The sequence below is a fragment of the Elephas maximus genome, chromosome 19 (assembly GCF_024166365.1).
Source record: "Elephas maximus indicus isolate mEleMax1 chromosome 19, mEleMax1 primary haplotype, whole genome shotgun sequence".
Taxonomy (NCBI): domain Eukaryota; kingdom Metazoa; phylum Chordata; class Mammalia; order Proboscidea; family Elephantidae; genus Elephas; species Elephas maximus.
The window spans coordinates 46,537,566-46,556,322 of NC_064837.1; the positions used below are offsets into that span (position 1 = coordinate 46,537,566).

The 18,757-nt window shown below is 48.1% G+C and overlaps 1 protein-coding gene across 1 annotated transcript in view; it reads right to left on the minus strand.

Annotated features, from left to right (window-relative positions):
- The window catches only part of PLXDC1 (plexin domain containing 1), a 70,268-nt gene that overhangs the window by 21,265 nt on the left and 30,246 nt on the right, over nt 1-18,757 (minus strand). The window contains exons 3-8 of the mRNA XM_049861007.1: nt 15,745-15,888; nt 15,398-15,467; nt 14,313-14,435; nt 13,569-13,687; nt 12,446-12,545; nt 3,026-3,121 (exon numbers count right to left, since the gene is read on the minus strand). Of these exons, the coding sequence (XP_049716964.1) occupies nt 3,026-3,121; nt 12,446-12,545; nt 13,569-13,687; nt 14,313-14,435; nt 15,398-15,467; nt 15,745-15,888 (652 nt within the window). The remainder of the gene's footprint in view (nt 1-3,025; nt 3,122-12,445; nt 12,546-13,568; nt 13,688-14,312; nt 14,436-15,397; nt 15,468-15,744; nt 15,889-18,757) is intronic.

Sequence of the window (18,757 nt, forward strand, 5' to 3'; positions counted from 1 at the left end):
TGCCAGGTGTGGAAGCTACAGTGTTGAACAGGAAAGACAGAAGGCCTGCCCACATGGAGCTGAAGTCTCATGGAGGAGACAGTCACCACATACACTGAGAGATAAATAAATCTACACTAGGGTGTCTAGTGGGGAGAAGGACAGTGAGAAAACAGAACAGGGAGGCAGGATGGCAGTGAGGGATGCGGTGGCACAGATTGAGAAAGGCCTCTTGGAGGAAGTGACATTTGGGCAGAGACCAAGGAGAAGGGAACAAGAGAGCCCTGCAGCTCTCCTAAAAGAAATCCAGGCAGAAGAGACCCTGTGTGCAGAGGTCTGGGGAGGAGCATGTCCCAGGCGTGTTCCTGAAAATAGAGAGTGGAGAGGGGGGAAGGCGGTAGGAGTGAAGAGGGAGCAACAACAGCTGGAGCCCAACCTGGGCAGAACCGAGTGTGAGAGCATCAGGGCAGGGGAGCGGGTTGCTGGAGGGTGCATGGACCCCTTCTGGCACCAGCCTGACAGTGAAGGAACAGAGAGGCCCAGGGAACAGGTGGCATGGGGATTGGATTTGAAGAGTTGTTCACTTGCACTTGAATGATGCCCAATTAAGGGAACCAGGATGACCTCTGAGTGGCAAGAGCTGTCATAAAGCCCATGCATTTTATTGCAAGGACAGACAGGGGCTCAACCAGAATAACTGTGTGCTATTTTATATAATAAGGGCTCATCTTACATGCAGCAGAACAGAGCATGTTAATAGCAGCAAGAAGTGACCACTAACTACAGAAAAATGACCTCTCATTCAATTAGCCTTACATGCACCTTACATGCATTTCTTTTACTGGGTGTGAGTTTCCACGCAGCTATGCCACAATCCCTTCATTAGGGAGGCCAATTTGCATTCCACGGACCCCCAACAAGATGGTGGCTGGGAGCCAGCACTTGCTAAGTAGGAGAAAAACTGTTGTGGGCATGGTGTGGTCACCTTCTATAGCTTTGTGGGAGACTTTGGCTGTTGGTCACACCATGTTCTTTTGTTTAGCAGGGTTTTGAGACCCTGGAAGGGTTGATGGAAAGTTATCAGCAGGAAATAAACAGGGATTGACCTGAACAAGAGCTCTCTGGTTATTTTCTTCCCTGTTGTATCTGGGGAGTCTAGACTAGTGCCCAGTACATGGCAGGCAGTTACCAAATGTTTATTGAAATGACACATAGATGCTTTTGTTATCCGTGTTTCACAGAGGAGGAAACTGAGGCTTGGAGAGAGTCATGGAGTGAAGAGTGGCAGGTCTGAGTGTGAATTCAGGTCTGTCAGAGCCTAGAGTCTGAGCTCTTAGCCTTAAGGCTTCTTTGGAGGTTTCCCTGCCCCAAATCCCACCCTCACCCCAGGGTACTGTCTCACAGGCCTCTTACTTAGAGGAGGGACCAGGAGGAATCAGCTAAGGAGTGTGATGGCTTAGAGATAACATAGCCACACCTGTGGAGAAACAATTCCAAGCATCTTGGCTAAATTCCTCCCCTCACCCCCAATGATAAGGGGGAAAGATTCAGATTCAGAGAGGTTTCTCAGGGCAAAGCTAACTGGACTCCAGGGACTTAAATCACCATCTTGATAGCACTAACCTCCCCTCCCCAACCAGCTGCACCCACAACCTAGTCATTTCCAGTGACTCTGGAGGCTCCTTAAAAGGCTCCAGTGAAATTGGCCGTGAGAAAAAGTACTGGGAGCTCAAGGGGTATCATAAAACCCACTGACCTTTATTTCTCATCTGCATTTCAGACATCCTGCATGCTATTAAATTCTCTCAAAATCCACTAGGGGGGTAGCAAGTGGCTTAGATGTACAGACAGAGTGTCCCAGAAATGCATTCCCAGGATGTTTCACATCTTTCTTGGTATTTCTGCCCAGCAGTTAGCCCTGCCCTTGGATGTCCTTGCTCCTAAATACAGTTTCATTCAAGTCTTAGGACTTGAGGTTTGCTTTCATCTGTCCTTGAGGAACCCCTAATTCTCTGGCCTCCTGCCTAGATGGAGGGTGACTGGGGGCTGGGGGGCAGCTGTGACCTGCACGGGGTCTCAGCCCTGTGACCCCATGGTACCTGGGTCCATTCTCTTCTCCAGGGAGGACACCAAGGACAGGGCTAACATTCCAGAATTTCTTCCTCCTGTCTCTCCATCCCCCTGCTCCCAGAACTTCCAGGGAAGAAGAAGGGGGAAAAAGAGAGGCAAGAAACGCCACAGAAAGCAGGGAGAAGGCCATGGCTTCAGAGCAACGCTGGCATTTCCACGAGACAGGAGAAGAAATTAAAATGCTCTTTAAAAAAGATGAAAATGGGAGTGCATCCTCCTTTCCCTCACTCTCCCTAGCTACTGTGACCACTCCCCAAAGACCACTCAACCCCGATTCCTCAAGGTCTACACCAGCAGAGAAACCTCTGCCGTGAGGGCATGCAGGTACCTTCAATCGTAGGTAAGTGGGTGCAGAGGGAGGAGAGGGCCAGGGATGCCATGGGTCTTAGAGGGCTGCTGACTAAATCCTTTCGTTGCTTCCTGCTGGTGGACTCCAGTGTCCCTCCCTTCCCATAACCAAAACCCACTGCCGTAACGCAGACCCTTCCTATCTAAGGAAAATACAGTGACAAACACATGGACTGATTTTCTTCCTGAACTACTTTTCCTGGAGTTTCAGTCCAGTGGTTCTCAGAAATATACCTTTCCTGGGTTTCAATTATGTGTCAATAGTAATAATACCTGTCATATATCACACACAAACCATACTTCAGGCCTGGGATGTATCAGTGTCAGCGATGCCATTTACGTTCTGAATACTACCTAATGTGGTTCTAACTCTTACTTCCTCTGGGAGGGAGGTGTTGATAGACCTATTTTACAGATGAGAAATGGAGGTCCAGAAAAGATTAAGTGGCTGCACCCACACAAGGAGCAGTAGCAGGCCTGGGAACTGAGCCTAGTCTGCTTGGCTCCAAAGTCCTCACTCTTTCTAGGACAGCAGAATGCTCCCATCGGTGGGAATGACCCTACTCACTTGGCAACGGGGTAAACTCCACAGCTGATGTGCTAGTGACTTTGCTGGGGTCCAGCTCAACACGGTGGTATTCAAAGATGGTCCTTCGCCTAGATTCTGAAACAGAAGCACAGCCTGTCATCAGGGGCATCTTGTGGCCACGGGTCTTTGAGGCCTGTACCTGAAGCCTGAAAAGTGGAGCAAGAGATTACAGCAAGGGGAACACAGGGTTAGTATGTAGCCGCTGAGGGCAGGAAGTCAACCCATCAGTCTGGGATAATGATGTTGAAAAGCTGCATGGAGACAGGAGGACTGGCCAGTTGACTTTGAAAGGACAGTGTTGTTATAAGCAGGTTAACCTACTCAACACAGAAGCCTGGCTGCTCCTGGGTCAGGACATAGGGGACCCCATGTTTCCACATGCTTCTGTACCTTCACACTGTTGTTCCCTTGGTCCATAATGTTCTTCCACCCCTTCCCTTCTTGTCTAACTCGTCCTTCCAGATTCAGGTCAAGGTCTGCTTCCTCTGAGAACCCTCCTCAACCAGCTCTCTTCTCCTCCCCACTCATGCTAGAGGTCCGTCTCCCACAGCACTTACCACATTGTGTGGACATCAGGGTCTGTATGGAGGGTGGGAAACCCTGGACTGTGAGCATCTAGTCCTGAACCTGGCCCATAGTCAGCACTCTGCATATGTCTGCAGATGGACAGGCTGACCTTGGAGCACCTCAACCCCCCTGGATAGAGGCCCAAGTTAGATCCAAGGCCACGTTTAAGCCCTGCCTTGGTCCCTGCAGGAATTTCCTGTTGGGCCTCAGAGTCAGGAGGCCCAAGTTCTGATTCCAGTTCTGCTCCTGACTTGCTGAATACCCTTAAGCAAGTCATTTGGGCCTCAGTTTCTTGTCTGTGAAGTGGAGAGACAGGAACACATGCTACAACATCCTTGGGAGGAAAAAAACTGGGATTATAAATGAAAAGTCCTTCGCTAAAACAGCAACCTGAGATGCTCTGACATTTCCCAACACAACACTCACACCCACCCAAGAAACCAGGACTTGGAGTAGGTTTCCTTCAAATCTGAAAGGCAGCTAGCCAGCTTCTGAGCCTTGTGAATGAGTTTTTCCACAGGGAAAAAAGCCACTTTGTGTTAGGTCTGCCCAGCCCCGCTTCCAGGCCCGGGCCTGAAACGCGGCCCTACCCATTCACCGGCCACTAGAGGGCTCATCTACTACCAGAGAACGGGGAAAGAGAAGCCTACATCAAGAGTGTGTCCACACAGGATAGGGAAGCCCAGAGTAGCTGCTGTCAGATCACCTGTGTGATGTTGGACAAGAGACTCAAGTTCTGTGAGCCTCATCCAAAAATGGACTAATTATACTACATTTATGGGGTGGTGGTTTTTTTTTGTTTTGTTTTGGCAGAGGCTCAGGCCTCAACACTCAGTGCAGCTCCAGAAAGTCAAAGTCATAGAAGACTATGGTCAGTGGTATGTAGATAAATGTTTAACAACTAGAGGATGGAGGATCTTGATTTATAGTGGTTGCCAATTTCTGTAGTGTAAATATTCCTGTGATGCTCAATTTCAAGCTACCAGATGGGAGTCACTGCACACAGAGTTAGGAAGAGACGTGCTCAGTCAGCTCTCTCGAATTTGTACAAACATCTCCAGCACACCCCTGCTTGTAGTATCCTTGTTAGTGTTTCTAACAAGTATCCAAAGTAAATATTTACATCTTTTCCCTTTAAAAATAAATAATTACACCAACATCCCAACAACCCCCAGTCTGAGAGAGATAGATGTCTACAGGGTTATCTTGGTCTTAGGGAGGAAAGAACCCTTCATCAAAGGCTTAGGGAGTGAGGCTCACAGAACCCCCCTCCCTGACATACTCACACACAGATATACAGATCTCTGATGCAGGAGAAGCCCCTTACCAAGGGTGGAGTGGGGTCTGAAATAGATTGTGGTGAGGAAGAGCACCTTTTCATTATTCATCTCCCCAGAAAGGCCACCAATTTTGAGTTTGCACAAAGACCGATATGTGCTGGCAGAGCCCTCCTTGTATGACACACCAAGGCTATGAGAAGGTGGCTGGGCCTTGAGTGAGCTGGGCAGCTGTAAAAGTCTAGGAGGAGGATGGGAAAGTTCCAGCTGGCCTTCCACAGCTCTATCCCTGCCCACCATCTCCCCTTCTGAAAAATCACCCCTTTTAGCACCAAAATATAATAGGATAAAAAATAAGTGTGAAGCTCCAGGTCTCCCATCTCTTGCTTTCCAAGGTGACTGTCATGGATTGCATTGTATTCCCCCAAAGTAGGTGTCAACTTGGCTATGGCTAGGCCGTGATTCCCAGAATTGTGTGGTTGTCCTCCATTTTATGATCTGATGTCATTTCCATACGTGTTGTAAATCCTAATCTCTGCCTGTCGTTAATGAGGCAAGATTAGGTTATGTTAAAGAGGATTAGGGTAGGATACAACACCCTTACTTAGGTCACAGCCCTGGTCAGATATAAAGGGGAGTTTCCCTGGGATGTGGCCTGCATCACTTCTCATCTTACAAGAGGTAAAAGGAGAGAGAATTGAGCAGAGAGAGAGGGACCTCATGCCATGAAGAAAGAAGCACTGGGAGTGGAGCGTGTCCTTTGGACCTGGGGTTCCTGCACAGAGAAGCTCCCATGCCAGGGGAAGATTGATAACAAGGACCTTCACCCAAAACCAATATAGAGATAGTCTTCCCCTAGAGCTGGCACCCTGAATTCGGACTTCTAGCCTCCTATACTATGAAAGAATAAATCTGTTAAAGCTATCCACTTTTGGTATTCCTGTTGTCACAGCACTAGATAACTAAAACAGTACCTGAGGCCATGGAGTCTAGAATCTAATGTAAATCTTTCTTCCGTTATCTGCCTTATCCTTCAAGGTTTGGATCAAAAGACATCTCCTCCTTGAAGCCTTCTTTCACCCTTGGGCAGAGTTAGTGGCCACCTCCACAACCCCCTGTGCAATGTTCAATGTCACCCTGCTATACTGCTGGTCACCTAGCTGTGAGCTCCCTAAAGGCCAAGTCTGTGGGCTATTTGTCTCTGTACCCTCAGCCTCTAGCAGTGGACCTAGCACTTAACAGGTCCTCAAGAAGTGACTGTGAAGAATGCGGTTACAGTCATGAAAACCTCAGCATCTTATTAAAACTTCAGCCCACAGCCCAAAGGAAGAACGCCCTTCCTTCTCAACCTACCACAGAATTATGGCCTTCCTCAAAAGGGCAGCCCCCAAACAGCCACAGAAAGCCGGACATGCCCTTCCTAAGTTAGAGCCCAACAACAGGCTTTCAGGATTTCTCCACCTGCAAGGATGTAGGCGAGGGCTCACCCCCAGTCACAAAGAAGGTCAAATGGCAAAGACAAAGGAGACTCAGGGTTGGGGCATGGACTTGTCAAGAGAGCTGATTTCAGAGACTCTGGAAAACTCACACCAGAATCTAGGGGTGTTTTCTATAGTTAGGGATGTGCCCCAAATAGGGGTGCAGCCACAGATGGTCAGATGTCCTCTAAAACCAGAGTCCTACCAGCAGGGGGCGGGGAAGATGAGTGATGTTAGGGAAGGGGATGAAGGTGGGTGTGTGGAAACAGAGTTCTAATTTAAAATATTTGCTCACTGCAGCTGCCAACTTGGACTTTGATTGTGGGGCTTTTATAATACTTTTATTCTTTTATAAACAAAATCTTTAACATCCCCGCCCAGGTTATTTGCTTTTGGATTATTTCGTCAATGTCTGGGGCTCACCCGAGGACAATAACCTCCGTCTGCGTGACCGGAGAGATCCCTCCCTGAACCAAGACATGGCTACCCCACGACCACATTTCTGGCAGTTTGAGATGTTCTATTTCTGCTTCCAATTATCAAAGATTCAGAAATCCTGAGGTCCAGACCTAGAACACCCTGATGCCCAAACAAGAAATATTAATGGTTTAAAACAGAGGTCTACATGTCTGGTTTTGTTTCAATACCAGATACCTGTGGGAGGGAGTTGGGCTGGTCAGAAGAAATCAGGAGACTGACAGGTCCAGCCACAAGTCCTCCCTGAATGGGTGCTTACAGTGTTAAAAATACAACGTGGTTGTTTGGGGAAAAGTTTTCATTCATTCTTTCCTTAGCTCATTTATTTGATTATTCGTTCAATAATCATGAGCTGAGCCCCCAGCAAGGGATCCAGAGATAAACACAGTGAGGGTTTTGCACCGCAAGGAGTTTTCAGCCCAGGAAGATTCTTCCTCAGCATTGAGGCAAAGTAGAAAAAGGGCAGAGAAAAGGAAGGAGAGGCCAAAAAGACAAGACATAAGGAGCAACCAAAAACCAACCAAACCCATTGCCACGCAGTCAATTCTGACTCATAGCGACCCTACACGCAAAGTGGAGAGAAAAATGGAAGAGAAAAGGGAAAAAGGGGAAGGAAGGGCGCCAAACGGATTAAAAGCTGCAATGAAGAGCACTTTGAAAAATGCCTTATCAGGAGAGGCTGGAAGACAAAGTCAGCCACTCAAGTGACCATATCCGGTTCCCCTCCCTCAGCTGGTCTTCACCCTTCCTCAACCCACTCCCTAGCCTCCCACCTCTCCCACGTGCAGGCCTCTGATACGTATCTGGACTCCAGTCTGCCTCCCAGAAAAGAAAGTTCTGGTAAAGGAGAAGGACCAGAGTGTTGGGGCCATCTGAGGCCATTCTGGGGCCATCCAACGGACGGGCTACAATCTGCAGTTCTTTATACAATAAAATCCTGCTTAACTGTTGCTACTAATTCAGTTTTGCCATTGGCTATGCTAAAGTTGCTTTTATACTGTCTGTGAAATAAAGGGTTTCTTAAACAAATGAGCAAAGGAAATTACACCTGACTTCTGGGGGCCCCTGCAGCCATGTAGAACATGTTCGGAGTACCCCTGCAAAAAGATGCTACATGGCACAGGAATCTTTTCTCTTCATCAATGCATACCCTGTGACTCTGCTCAAAAGCGTGCTTAGCAGTTTATATAAGGAAGTAAGATAAGATGGAGTCCCTGAGTGGTGCAAATGGTTACAGAGCTTGGCTGCTAACCGAAAGGCTGGAGGTATGAATCTACCAGAGGTACCCTGGAAGAGAGGCCTGGCAATCAACTTCCAAAAAATCAGCCATTGAAAACCCTATGGAGCACGATTTTACTCCGACACACATGGGGTCGCCATGAGTTGGAATCAAATCAATGGCAACTGATTTATTTAGGGTTTACTGTTATTGCAGAAGGAGCCCTGATAGCGCAGTGGTTAAGTGCTCAACTGCTAAAGGAAGGTCGGTGGTTTAAACCCACCAGTTGCTCTGCGGTAGAAAGATGTGGCAGTTTGCTTCTATAAAGACTTCAGCCTTGGAAACCCTATGGTGCAGTTCTACTCTGTCCTACAGAGTTGCTGTTGGAATTGACTCCACCGCAATGGGTACTTTTTTTTTTTTTTTTTTTTGGTTATTTGCAGAAAGGAGCCCTGGTGGTACAGTGGATAAGTCCTTGGCTGCTAACTGAAAGGTTGGTGGTCCGAACCCACCAGCGTCTCCTTGGAAAAAAGATGCGGCAGTCTGCTTCTGTAAAGATTTCAGCCTTGGAAACCCTAGGGGGAAGTTCTACTGTGTTCTACAGGGTCACTAGGAGACGGAATTGACTCGACAGCAATGGGTTTGATTTGGGTTTACAGTTATTTGCAGCTCAACCCAATCTAAGCCAATTCCCTAATTTTTGGGTTGAATATCAGATGGCTTAGAGGAATCTGACCTTTTAGCCACATAAAAGCTATACCATTCGCTAAAGCAAAGGTCATGGCCCATTTTAAAGCCCAGTGAAAGCCATGGACCCTGTCTCAGGTAAATGCATGGTTCTGAATACACTGAACCCCACACCACAGTATTGCGTATACAGTTTGAGGAGTGCACAGATCTCCTAAAGTCTAGGCCTGAGCCTCCAAGTTAAAAGCTGCTGACAAAAAGGGCTGCGATTATCAAAGCACTTACCCTCAACTCAAGTGGAGTTAGGTCCCTGTTCTCAGGGTCACCATAGGGCAGAGGACAGGGTCTCTGCTGCAACCATCCCTCAGTGACACCCTGTGTCCAACAAATGTAACCATACCTCATTCTTTCACTGTTATTCATTTTTTGAGCACCTGCCATGGCCCAGGCATGGGCTCAGCGTGTCCCTAAGGAGCCCACAGCTAGTGAACAGATGATGAGAGCAGTGTGATGAGTTCTACACTAACGGTACCAACACAGTGCTAGGGGGACAGAGGAGGACAGCATGATTCTGCAGCGTGGAGGAGGCAACGTGTGAGCTGGACCAGTGGATGGGTGGAGTCTAGCCAAGTGGTAAAAGGGTGGGGGTGGGGCATTGTATATAAGGGAACTGTGTCATAGAGATGCGGGCAGCCCTTGGCACATTGGGGAACAGAGGGTATGCAGACCAGTGAGTGGTGGGTGAAGGGAAGGTATGGAGATGAGCTTATAATAGGCTGGGCCCAGCTAAGGGGCCTTGAATGCCACACTAAGGATTTTGACAGAGAATGAATGACATGACCAGATCTGGTTTTAGAAAGATCATGCCAAGAGGAGTGATAAGAAGAAATGGACAGTGGAAGGAAAGGAAACTAGAGGCAGGAACCCCTGGGCAGTGTCTGGGTTTAGGCCCTGGCTTTCACCTGGTGGGTGCACCTGATACTTCAGCATACAGAGCCTGGTGTCATAGAATCCAGCAGCTCCCACGATAGAGCGCTTGCGTCTTCTCCTGGCCTCACCAAGCAGGCACAGCCTCCCTCATGTTATTTCAGGTGGGCTGTGCTTCCTCCCCAACCCGTTTACCCGCCCTTGCTCTAAAATAGTCTTTCATTCCAGAATCACAGAGGAGTCTCAGATACAGATACTCCCAGGGGATCGGACTTCCTCCAATTCACCCTCATTCAACAGCTTGATCCAATACACACTTCCTGAGACTCTGCCATGCACAGGCCCTGTGGGAGACATAGATGGAACAGAGCAGTCCCTGTCCCTACAGGTCCTGTGATGTCCATGGCGAGGGTGTGGTAGAATAAAGCCTGGACACTAAGCAGTGTCCTGCTATCTATATGGGATCAAATTGACAACAGCAACTAGAAGGTTAGATGGGAAACTTAGGGGGTAGTGAGTTTATGTTAATGAGGGAGAAACAATTTGTAAAATGAGGGCGAGAACGGTTGTACAACTTGAAGAACGTAATCAATGTCACTGAATTATACACAGAGAAATTGTTGAATCGGTCTATGTTCTGCTGCGTACATTCTCAACAACAACAATAAAAAATTAAATTCTAAGAAGAAAAGAAAGCATAACATGAAATCAACAACAACAAAAAGAATTGTCCTGTTCAACACCTTGGAGGTGTGTGCAAAGGGCTGTGGGTTTGGGGGAGATGAGGAGGGAAGGATTCATCCCTCTGGGTGGAGTAGGGGGTGGGTGAGATGAAGAAAGGCTCGATAGTGGACCCTGGAACTGAAATGAGATCTGGGTTTGTGTTCTCCCTTTCATAGCTCTGTGACCACAAGCCAGTCACTCCACCTTTCTGAAGTCCTGGATCCTCATTCAGAAAGGGGCGATAAACTTATAGATCTCACTCACAATGTTGGGGAGAGGATCCAATAACATACTGTGGGGGACAGAGAGCAGAGGCAGGAGGGAAACCTAATTTTTTCTGCACGTTCTTGTGTATCCTCTGAGTTTTTGACCAGACATGCTTATTCATAAAAACTATAATTTAAGAAATTAGTCTAAAGAAAAGCATTAATAAATAAGAGAACAGTGATTCATGGAGATGGCAAAAATCCCAAAGGTGATGTGCAAGTGGTTCAAGTTTGGGAAACTCTGCCACTGTAGCATGTGGCTTTTTGCCATTAGCCACAAAAGCCACATGCAAATGCTGCGGCTGTGGCCTCCGACCTGTGACACATCAGTATCAGGACGCCAATACCTCTGTCCCTGTAGTGTTTGCTATAGCACCAGATGTCTTGCTGGATGATAAAGGACTGAGTTATGTGCCAAGGGCTAGCATAAGAAGATATTCTAATGCAGGACTCAGGCGTGATGTGCAAGACATTAGGCCAAACACTTTATATATATAATTACATCCATCTTCACAGTAATTGCAGGGGGCAAAGGACCACTTTTATCCCCGTTTTACAGATAAAGAAATAAACCAGATGAGGTTAAGTGACTTGCCAAAGCTCAGATAGCTTATGGAGAGTTTAGACTCCAACCTAAGCTCCCTTGCCTATAGAAGGTGCCAGATAAAGGCTTGTAATGTGAGACCTGGTCCTTTCCCTCAGATTTCCGTTAAGGACCGAGGTTCTTCTCAGGTGATGAATCCTCAAGGTTAGGACTATGTCTTCCTCTTCATTGCATCTCAACAGCACCCAGCACGAAGTAGGCCTAGCATATAGTAGGAGCTGAGGACATGTGTACTGATCCCATTCTACCAACAGACATAAGTAAATGTGCTTCCCCGGTAGCTCTAGCTCTCACAGAATGGCAGTCCCCCGCTGCTCTATAGGAAAGCGTCAGGGATGGCTTCTCTTTAACACTTTCTCTCATCTGATCTGGCATGGCTAGGGTGGCATTCAGAACGTCCCCAGACCCCATCAAGCACAGGTAGGGATGGAGAAGAGCAGACGAGAGTCTCCTCCCAGACCTGCCTGCAGGATCCTCCCAGGTTACGAGGCAGAACTTATGCACACACAGCTCAGCAGGAGAGGCCAAGTTCAAAAGTCTCTGAGCCAAGGGCCCAGAAGCAGTGAAGTAGGTGCCTACAACTTACCCCGCAGTGTGAATCCAAGGCCCTCATGGAGGAGGAGTGGGGACAGAAGCAGGACTGTTAACTGGGGCACAGGGATAGAAAGCACTTGTGGTTCCCTAAAATGTCAGAGCTGGAGGGGACCTGAGAGGAGGAAATACTCCTCTAGCTACTCCCCCATTTTACAGATGAGGCAACTGAGGCTATAGAACTTTGTGGTTTGACCAAGGACAGAATGTTAATGACATGGCTGAGAATGAATTCTTGTTTCCTGGTCTCCTTTGTGATGTTATTCCTATCACCTGAGTGGGGAAGAAACTGTGGCTATGTTCTGGGAGCACTCGAGAACTTTAATTTGGTGTCTTTGGAGATTTTTGAAGTGGAGAAGGTGCTGAGCGGAAAGCTCCTGGCTCCCCCAGTGCCTCCCACTGAAGATTTTATAGGAAAAAATGGTTCCTCTACTTGAATAAAGAAAATATGGAATACTTGTTACACCTCCTTTCCTCCCTCAGCTCACACCCAACTCTCCTCCATACATCCCCTCACCTCCACCACCATCTCCCCACCAGCCTGGGTTCAGCTGAGCACCCAGCTGGGTCTCTGTGGACTCACCTGGCACGTCTGGGGACGGGTTGAGAATCATGAAGGCATCTGACAGGCCTGCTTTGACCGGGTGCTGGGAAGCACTGATTTCCAGGACAGACATGGGAATCTGCAGGGGGAGAAGGAGCTCCATCTACCCCCCAAACACTCTCAGGCCTGCCCAGACCTCCTCTTAGAAATCCAGACCCACCTGCCTGCTTGGCCCCCTTGGAGGACTCAAAGACACCACAAGCCCAATGCCCCAGTCCCAATTCCATGTCTCTCCACACCACCTCAAGCACACTTCCTTCTTCTTTTCTCCATCTCAGTGAATAGCATCTCCAAGAGGGCCCAAAACCTGGGAGTCATCCTAGGCCCCTCCCTTTCCTAATAAATCTCCAAATTCTGTTAATTAACCTAAGTGACTTTCACATCTGACCAGTTCTCTCCATCCACCCTAACCCCTCCACCTCACTCTAGGTTCCCATGACCTCTCTCTAGACCTCAGCAAGGGCCTCATTTTCCAGCCGTCTGAGTCCCTTCCAATCTGTTCTCTACTCTGTAGCCAGAGTGATCCCTTTCAAAGGCAAATCTGGCTGCGTCCCTGTAATCCACCCTCCTACCTCATCAACACCCACCTTCCACCTACCATTTAGGTCCATTTAGTGACTTCCTTCAGCTCGTAGAATAAAAGGCCGTCATGGCTGGCCTCACCTACCTACCTCTCCAGTTTCAGCTCACACCCCCACCCCTCACTCCCCTCCAGCCATGATTCCTTCTTTCGATGCTTTATATCAGTCATGCTCTATCCTGCCACAGGACTTTTGCACATGTTGTTCTCGCTTCCTGGAACACATTTTCCTCTCCTCTTTGCTTTGTTAACACCTACTCATCCTGCAGATCTCAGCTCCTTTCCTCAGCGAAGGCTTCCCTGACCCTGCCAAGGCAAGAGGCCCTCTTGGCACCAGGCATTTCTACTTCAGAGCTCTTGCACAGTGGCAGTTATATATCCAGATCGTAAGCTCCACAGTGCAGAGCCCACAGCCATCTTATCACCTGCCGCATCCTAGCACCAAGCCCCGTTCTGTACCAATATTTGTGGAATGAAAGAAAGGCTCTGAGCACAGGAGTCTCTGTAGCTGGGCCCCCTCACCTCTTTGTAGCCAAAGACAATACGACCGTCATGGTGCAGGGCTGCCTGGAAGGTGAAGCTGCCTCTGTCTTCCCGGCCTTGGAGGTAGACGTGGTCCCACTGAACAACAAAGACTGTCCCTGGGGAGAAGGGCAGACACCTGGCTGGAAGGGGAGGTGGGGCAGGGAGCTTGCCCTGCAAAGACGAGGACCAGTGCGGAGTGGCCACAGGCTGGATCCCTTAGGGGTGACGGGGCAGTCTACAAATTTGACTGGAGGCAGGGGCTGAGCAGCCCACGATTATGAGCCTGGCTCCCAAGCTGGAGAAGAACCAGATCCTGCTTTAGCCCCCAGACAGCATACTTGACTATTTCTTACCCCAGGCATCTTGCTTCCTTCTGGCCTATCCCTACCCTTCGACATGAAAAGGAAAAGAAATGGGGAAAAGGTCTTTTCCCCTGGGGTGTGGGTGCTCAAGGGGTACCTGCTGAGAGTGAGAAATAATAAAGGACGCTAATATTGATTTCACTTCTACTAAGAGCCAAGAACTTTCAGTTCACTGTCTCTTCAGAGCCCATGAGGTAGCAGGCATTTTTTGTTCCCATCTTATAGATGAGGAAACGGCACAGAAACATGGGATGTCTGCCTTGCTGTTGTGTGACTGTGGGCAAATCCCTTGCCTTCTCTGGGCCTTGGGCTCCTCCAAAAGGGCTGGATTAAGGTAACCCTGAAGCTGGGTGACTCAAACTCTGAGCTCTGGTCTCACCATTGTCAAAGTAAGCAACTGTGGAATTGTCAGAGTAGCCAGGGTTGAAGTTGGCCATCAGAGGGGCCACGTACTGAGTAGCTGTGAGCATCCGGTGGATCACATCGCCCATGAAGATGAAGCCTGGGGTGGAGAGAGGTGCAGAGACGTCACTAGAGATGACCCAGAGGGGCTGCTTTCCCGGGTATTTCCCACATGGATTAATAAAGAGCCCTGAGTGCAGGAAGGAGCAGTGCAGACGAAGCTGAAATGAGCTTCAGACCTCTGCCCCCACCCCCATCTCTAGTCCTGGTGGGCTCTGGGCCTGCAGCAAAAGGGCCCCAGATCAGAGAAGGGCACAGAGTGTAGAGTAAAGGGAACGGGCAGAAAGAGGACGTAACCCCCACCTCTCCTCATCTCAGTCCCTGGGGAGCTGCACAGGAATCAAATCATGTCAACAGGGAGCTGTTTAGGGACCCTGGTCCCAGGAACCCAGGCTCTCAGTGCTGTCTCCCTCTCATTCACTGACTCAGAAACACAGGGACCACAGGACCATCTACACTGGCCCGTGCTGGCCCGGGGGGGAGACACATACACACACACACACACATACACATACACACACACACAGTGTCTATATTCATTTGTTTTTGTGTGCCATCGAGTTGATTATGACTCGTAAAAAATGTGTGCCATCGAGTTGATTATGACTCATAGCGACCCTATATGACAGAGGGTTTCTTAGGCTACAAATCTTTACAGGAGCAGATCGCCAGGTCTTCTCTCCTGTGGAGTAGCTGGTTGGTTCAAACCTTTCAGTTAGCAGCCAAGCACTTAACCATTATGTCACCAGGGCTCCTAACTACATATCTCTATCTCTATATCTAATCTTTCTCCCTAAAGAGCAAGTCAGCCAATGTGTGCAAGGTGGTCCAAGGCCTTCACTGACTTCCCCCCCAACAGAGAATAGGGCTCCCAAGAGAGCAATGTGGGTCTCTCCCCCACCCCAACCACACAATCCCATCTCCCATGAACCCCGCAGGGAGGCCTCCAGGTTCTGGCTGAGATCTCCAAATCCTCCCCTGGCTCCACTAACATGGTCTTACCTCCGGTTGCTATAGTGATCTGCCGCAGAGGATGTCCGTAGAAAGGGAAATCAAAGGACAAGACCACTCTCTGCAGAGGATGGGAGAGAGTCAGCATGGGCTGAGGTCAAGGCCAAGGGGCTGGGAACCCACACTACTTCATGCTTGTCTGGACAGGGTGAGGGACAGGCATTCCTAGGACAGACTCCCAGGACCACAGGTGGACACCCCAGCTCTGGTCAAGCGCCCTGGGTTCCCCTGGAAGCCACCTCCTAGACCCCAGCCTGCAGGTGTGCCCATTGACCAGACAGTGGGCTGGCCCCCAGCCTCCCAGCCCAGGGCAGCGCTGCCGGGACCAGGGCACTCACCGAAGCCTGCCGGTGGGTGCTGGAGAGGATTCTGTGGACCTTCACTTGGCTTTGGTTGGCCTCGGTCACGTCCACCCACAGCTCCCGGCTGCGGGGCTCACCAGCACCGTACAGGCGGGACACGTAGTAGCTGTGGTTGTCCTCCTGCCGCCACCCAAGACAGAGCCCACGGGAGGCATGAGGAGTCAGTCGGCTGGCCAGGAACCATCCTTCTGCCCACCTCACTCAGACTTCTCGATGAGGGAAGCCACCACTTTTCAGGTGCTGGGGCTGTGCCCAGATGGCTGGTTTAGGGCTAGAAGTCCCTGGGCTCCCTTGGCCCCAGACAGCTCAGTCAGGCTCTGAGAGCTCTGGCCCCAGGCAAATCCACACAGGCTATACCTAAACTCAGCCCTATCACTTCCAGACAAGAGGAAGCTTATCTTGCAGCCCCTGAGGCCCTTTAGAGCCCATCCAAGGCAGAGCTTGGCTTGGGGTAAAGGAGAAACAGACAGACAGTCCCAAACAGAACCCTCCACTTTGGGGAACTCCCAGATTGGGGGGGATGCCCAGTCCCTGTCCTTGGGAAGCACCCTGTTTAAGGGAAAAGAAAAACTAGACCTTAGAAGCAATCAGTCTAAAGGAGGAGACATATCTTCAATCTTGGGGAGTTGCTAGTCTGATGCGAGAGATGGGACTTACGCAAACAGAAAATGTAGATACAGACACTCAAGCAAAGAGATAATACAGGGCCCGTACTTATGGTTCCCCAAGGGTGGAAAAAGGGAAGAGAAAAAGCACAGACTTCTTTTTTTTTATTTTATGCGTTAAGTGAAAGTTTACAAATCAAGTCAGTCTCTCATACAAAACCTTACATACACCTTGCTATATACTCCTAGTTGCTCTCCCCCTAAAGAGACAGCACACTCCTTCTCTCCACCCTGCATTTCCATGTCCATTCAGCCAGCTTCTGTCCTCCTCGGCCTTCACATCTCCCCTCCAGACAGGAGCTGCCCATATAGTCTCATGTGTCTACTTGAGCCAAGAAGCTCATTCCTCCCTCACCAGTATCATTTTCTGTCCTATAGTACAGTCCAATCCCTGTCTGAAGAGTTGGCTTTGGGAATGGTGCCTGTCTTGGGCTAACAGAAGGTCCCCTCCGGGGTCCCTGCAGTCTCAGTCAGGCCATTAAGTCTGGTCTTTTTATGAGAATTTGAGATCTGCATCCCACTGCACTCCTGCTCCTTCAGGGATTCTCTGTTGTGTTCCCTGTCACGGCAGTCATTGGTTGTAGCTGGGCACACAGACTTCTTCAAGATATAATTTTGAAGCCCTAGTGTGTGCCTTAACTCTTTAGTTACTATTGGTTTAACAATATACCAGTCACTTTTTATGCCTCTGTACCACGTAGGTTGTGCATTATTCTGGTTCTAACGCATTTAGGGTCAAAATGGGTCCCTTCTGAAATTCGTGAAGCTCAGCAGACCTGAGCTGGAACCTCACTGTTGTGTAGGCTGAGCTTTCCATTAAGTGATGCTTCTTGAATGTGTTAGTTTTATAAGCATTTTTTCCTTTATTTCTGTGAGATAAGGCTTGCAAGCATAATTATGGCTTTCCTGTGTGATAGTTAGGGAGCCCTGATGAGTTTGTTTTGGTTTTTCTGTGTCATATTTGGAAAACCAGAGGTTCCCCATGTAACCTAATGGAAAGTCACCCACAATAAATTCTCCATTTCATTCTTACTGGTATACTGTCATACCACAGATAAGTGGCACCAGAGTGCCACTCACCCTATTGGTGGCTTGCATTACTAGATCATATTTCTCAAAATCCATATTACCAACCAAAAATTTAAACACACTCAATTAGCAAGCATGCATTCCAATACTGAAAACACAGAAAATTAAAAAGCCCAAAGTCCATTAAACAGAGAAAAGTCAGCCACTTTCACAAATGGTGCTGGGAAAACTGGATGTCCATCTGTTAAAAAATGAAACAGGACCCATCCCTCACACAATACATAAAAATTAATTCAAAATGGATCCAAAACCTAAATATAAAACTTAAAACTATAAAGGTCAAGGAAGAAAAGAATAGGGACAATGCTAGGGGCCCTAATATATGGCATAAATAGGAAACAAACCATAACTAACAATGCAGAAGCACCAGAAGATAAACTAGACAACTGGGAGCTCTAAAAAATTAAACACTTATGCTCATCAAAAGGCATCACTGAAAAAGTAAAAAGAGAACCTACAGACTGGGAAAAAAAGTTTTGACTATGACATATCCAACAAAGGTCTAATCTCTAAAATCTACGAGATACTGCAACATTTCAACAACAAAAAGACAAATAGTCCAATTACAAATGGGCAAAAGATACGAACAGACACTTCACCAAAGAAGACATTCAGGCAGCTAACAGACACATGAGGAAATGGTCACAATCATTAGCCATTAGAGAAATGCTAATCAAAACTACATTGAGATACCATCTCACCCCAACATTACTGGCACTAATTAAAAAAAGAGAAAATAACAAATGTTGGAGAGGTTTCAGGAAGATTGGAACTCTTACGCACTGCTGGTGAGAAGGTAAAATGGTCCAACCACTATAGAAAACAATATGGCACTTCCTTAAAAAGCCAGAAATAGAAATACCATATGATCCAGCAGTCCCACTCCTAGGAATATATCCTAGAGAAATAAGAGCCATCACACAAATAGACATATGCACACCCATGTTCACTGCAGCATTATTCACAATAGCAAAAAGATGGAAACAACCTAAGTGCCCATCAACAGAAGAATGGATAAACAAATTATGATACATACATGCAATGGAATACTACACAATGATAAACAAGGATGATGAATCTGTGAAATGTCTCACAACATGGATGAATCTGGAGGGCATTATGCTGAGTGAAATGTCAATCACAAAAGGACAAATACTATATGAGACCACTATTACAAAAACTCATGAAAAAGTTTACACACAGAAAGAAACAATCTTTGATGGTTATGAGGGAGG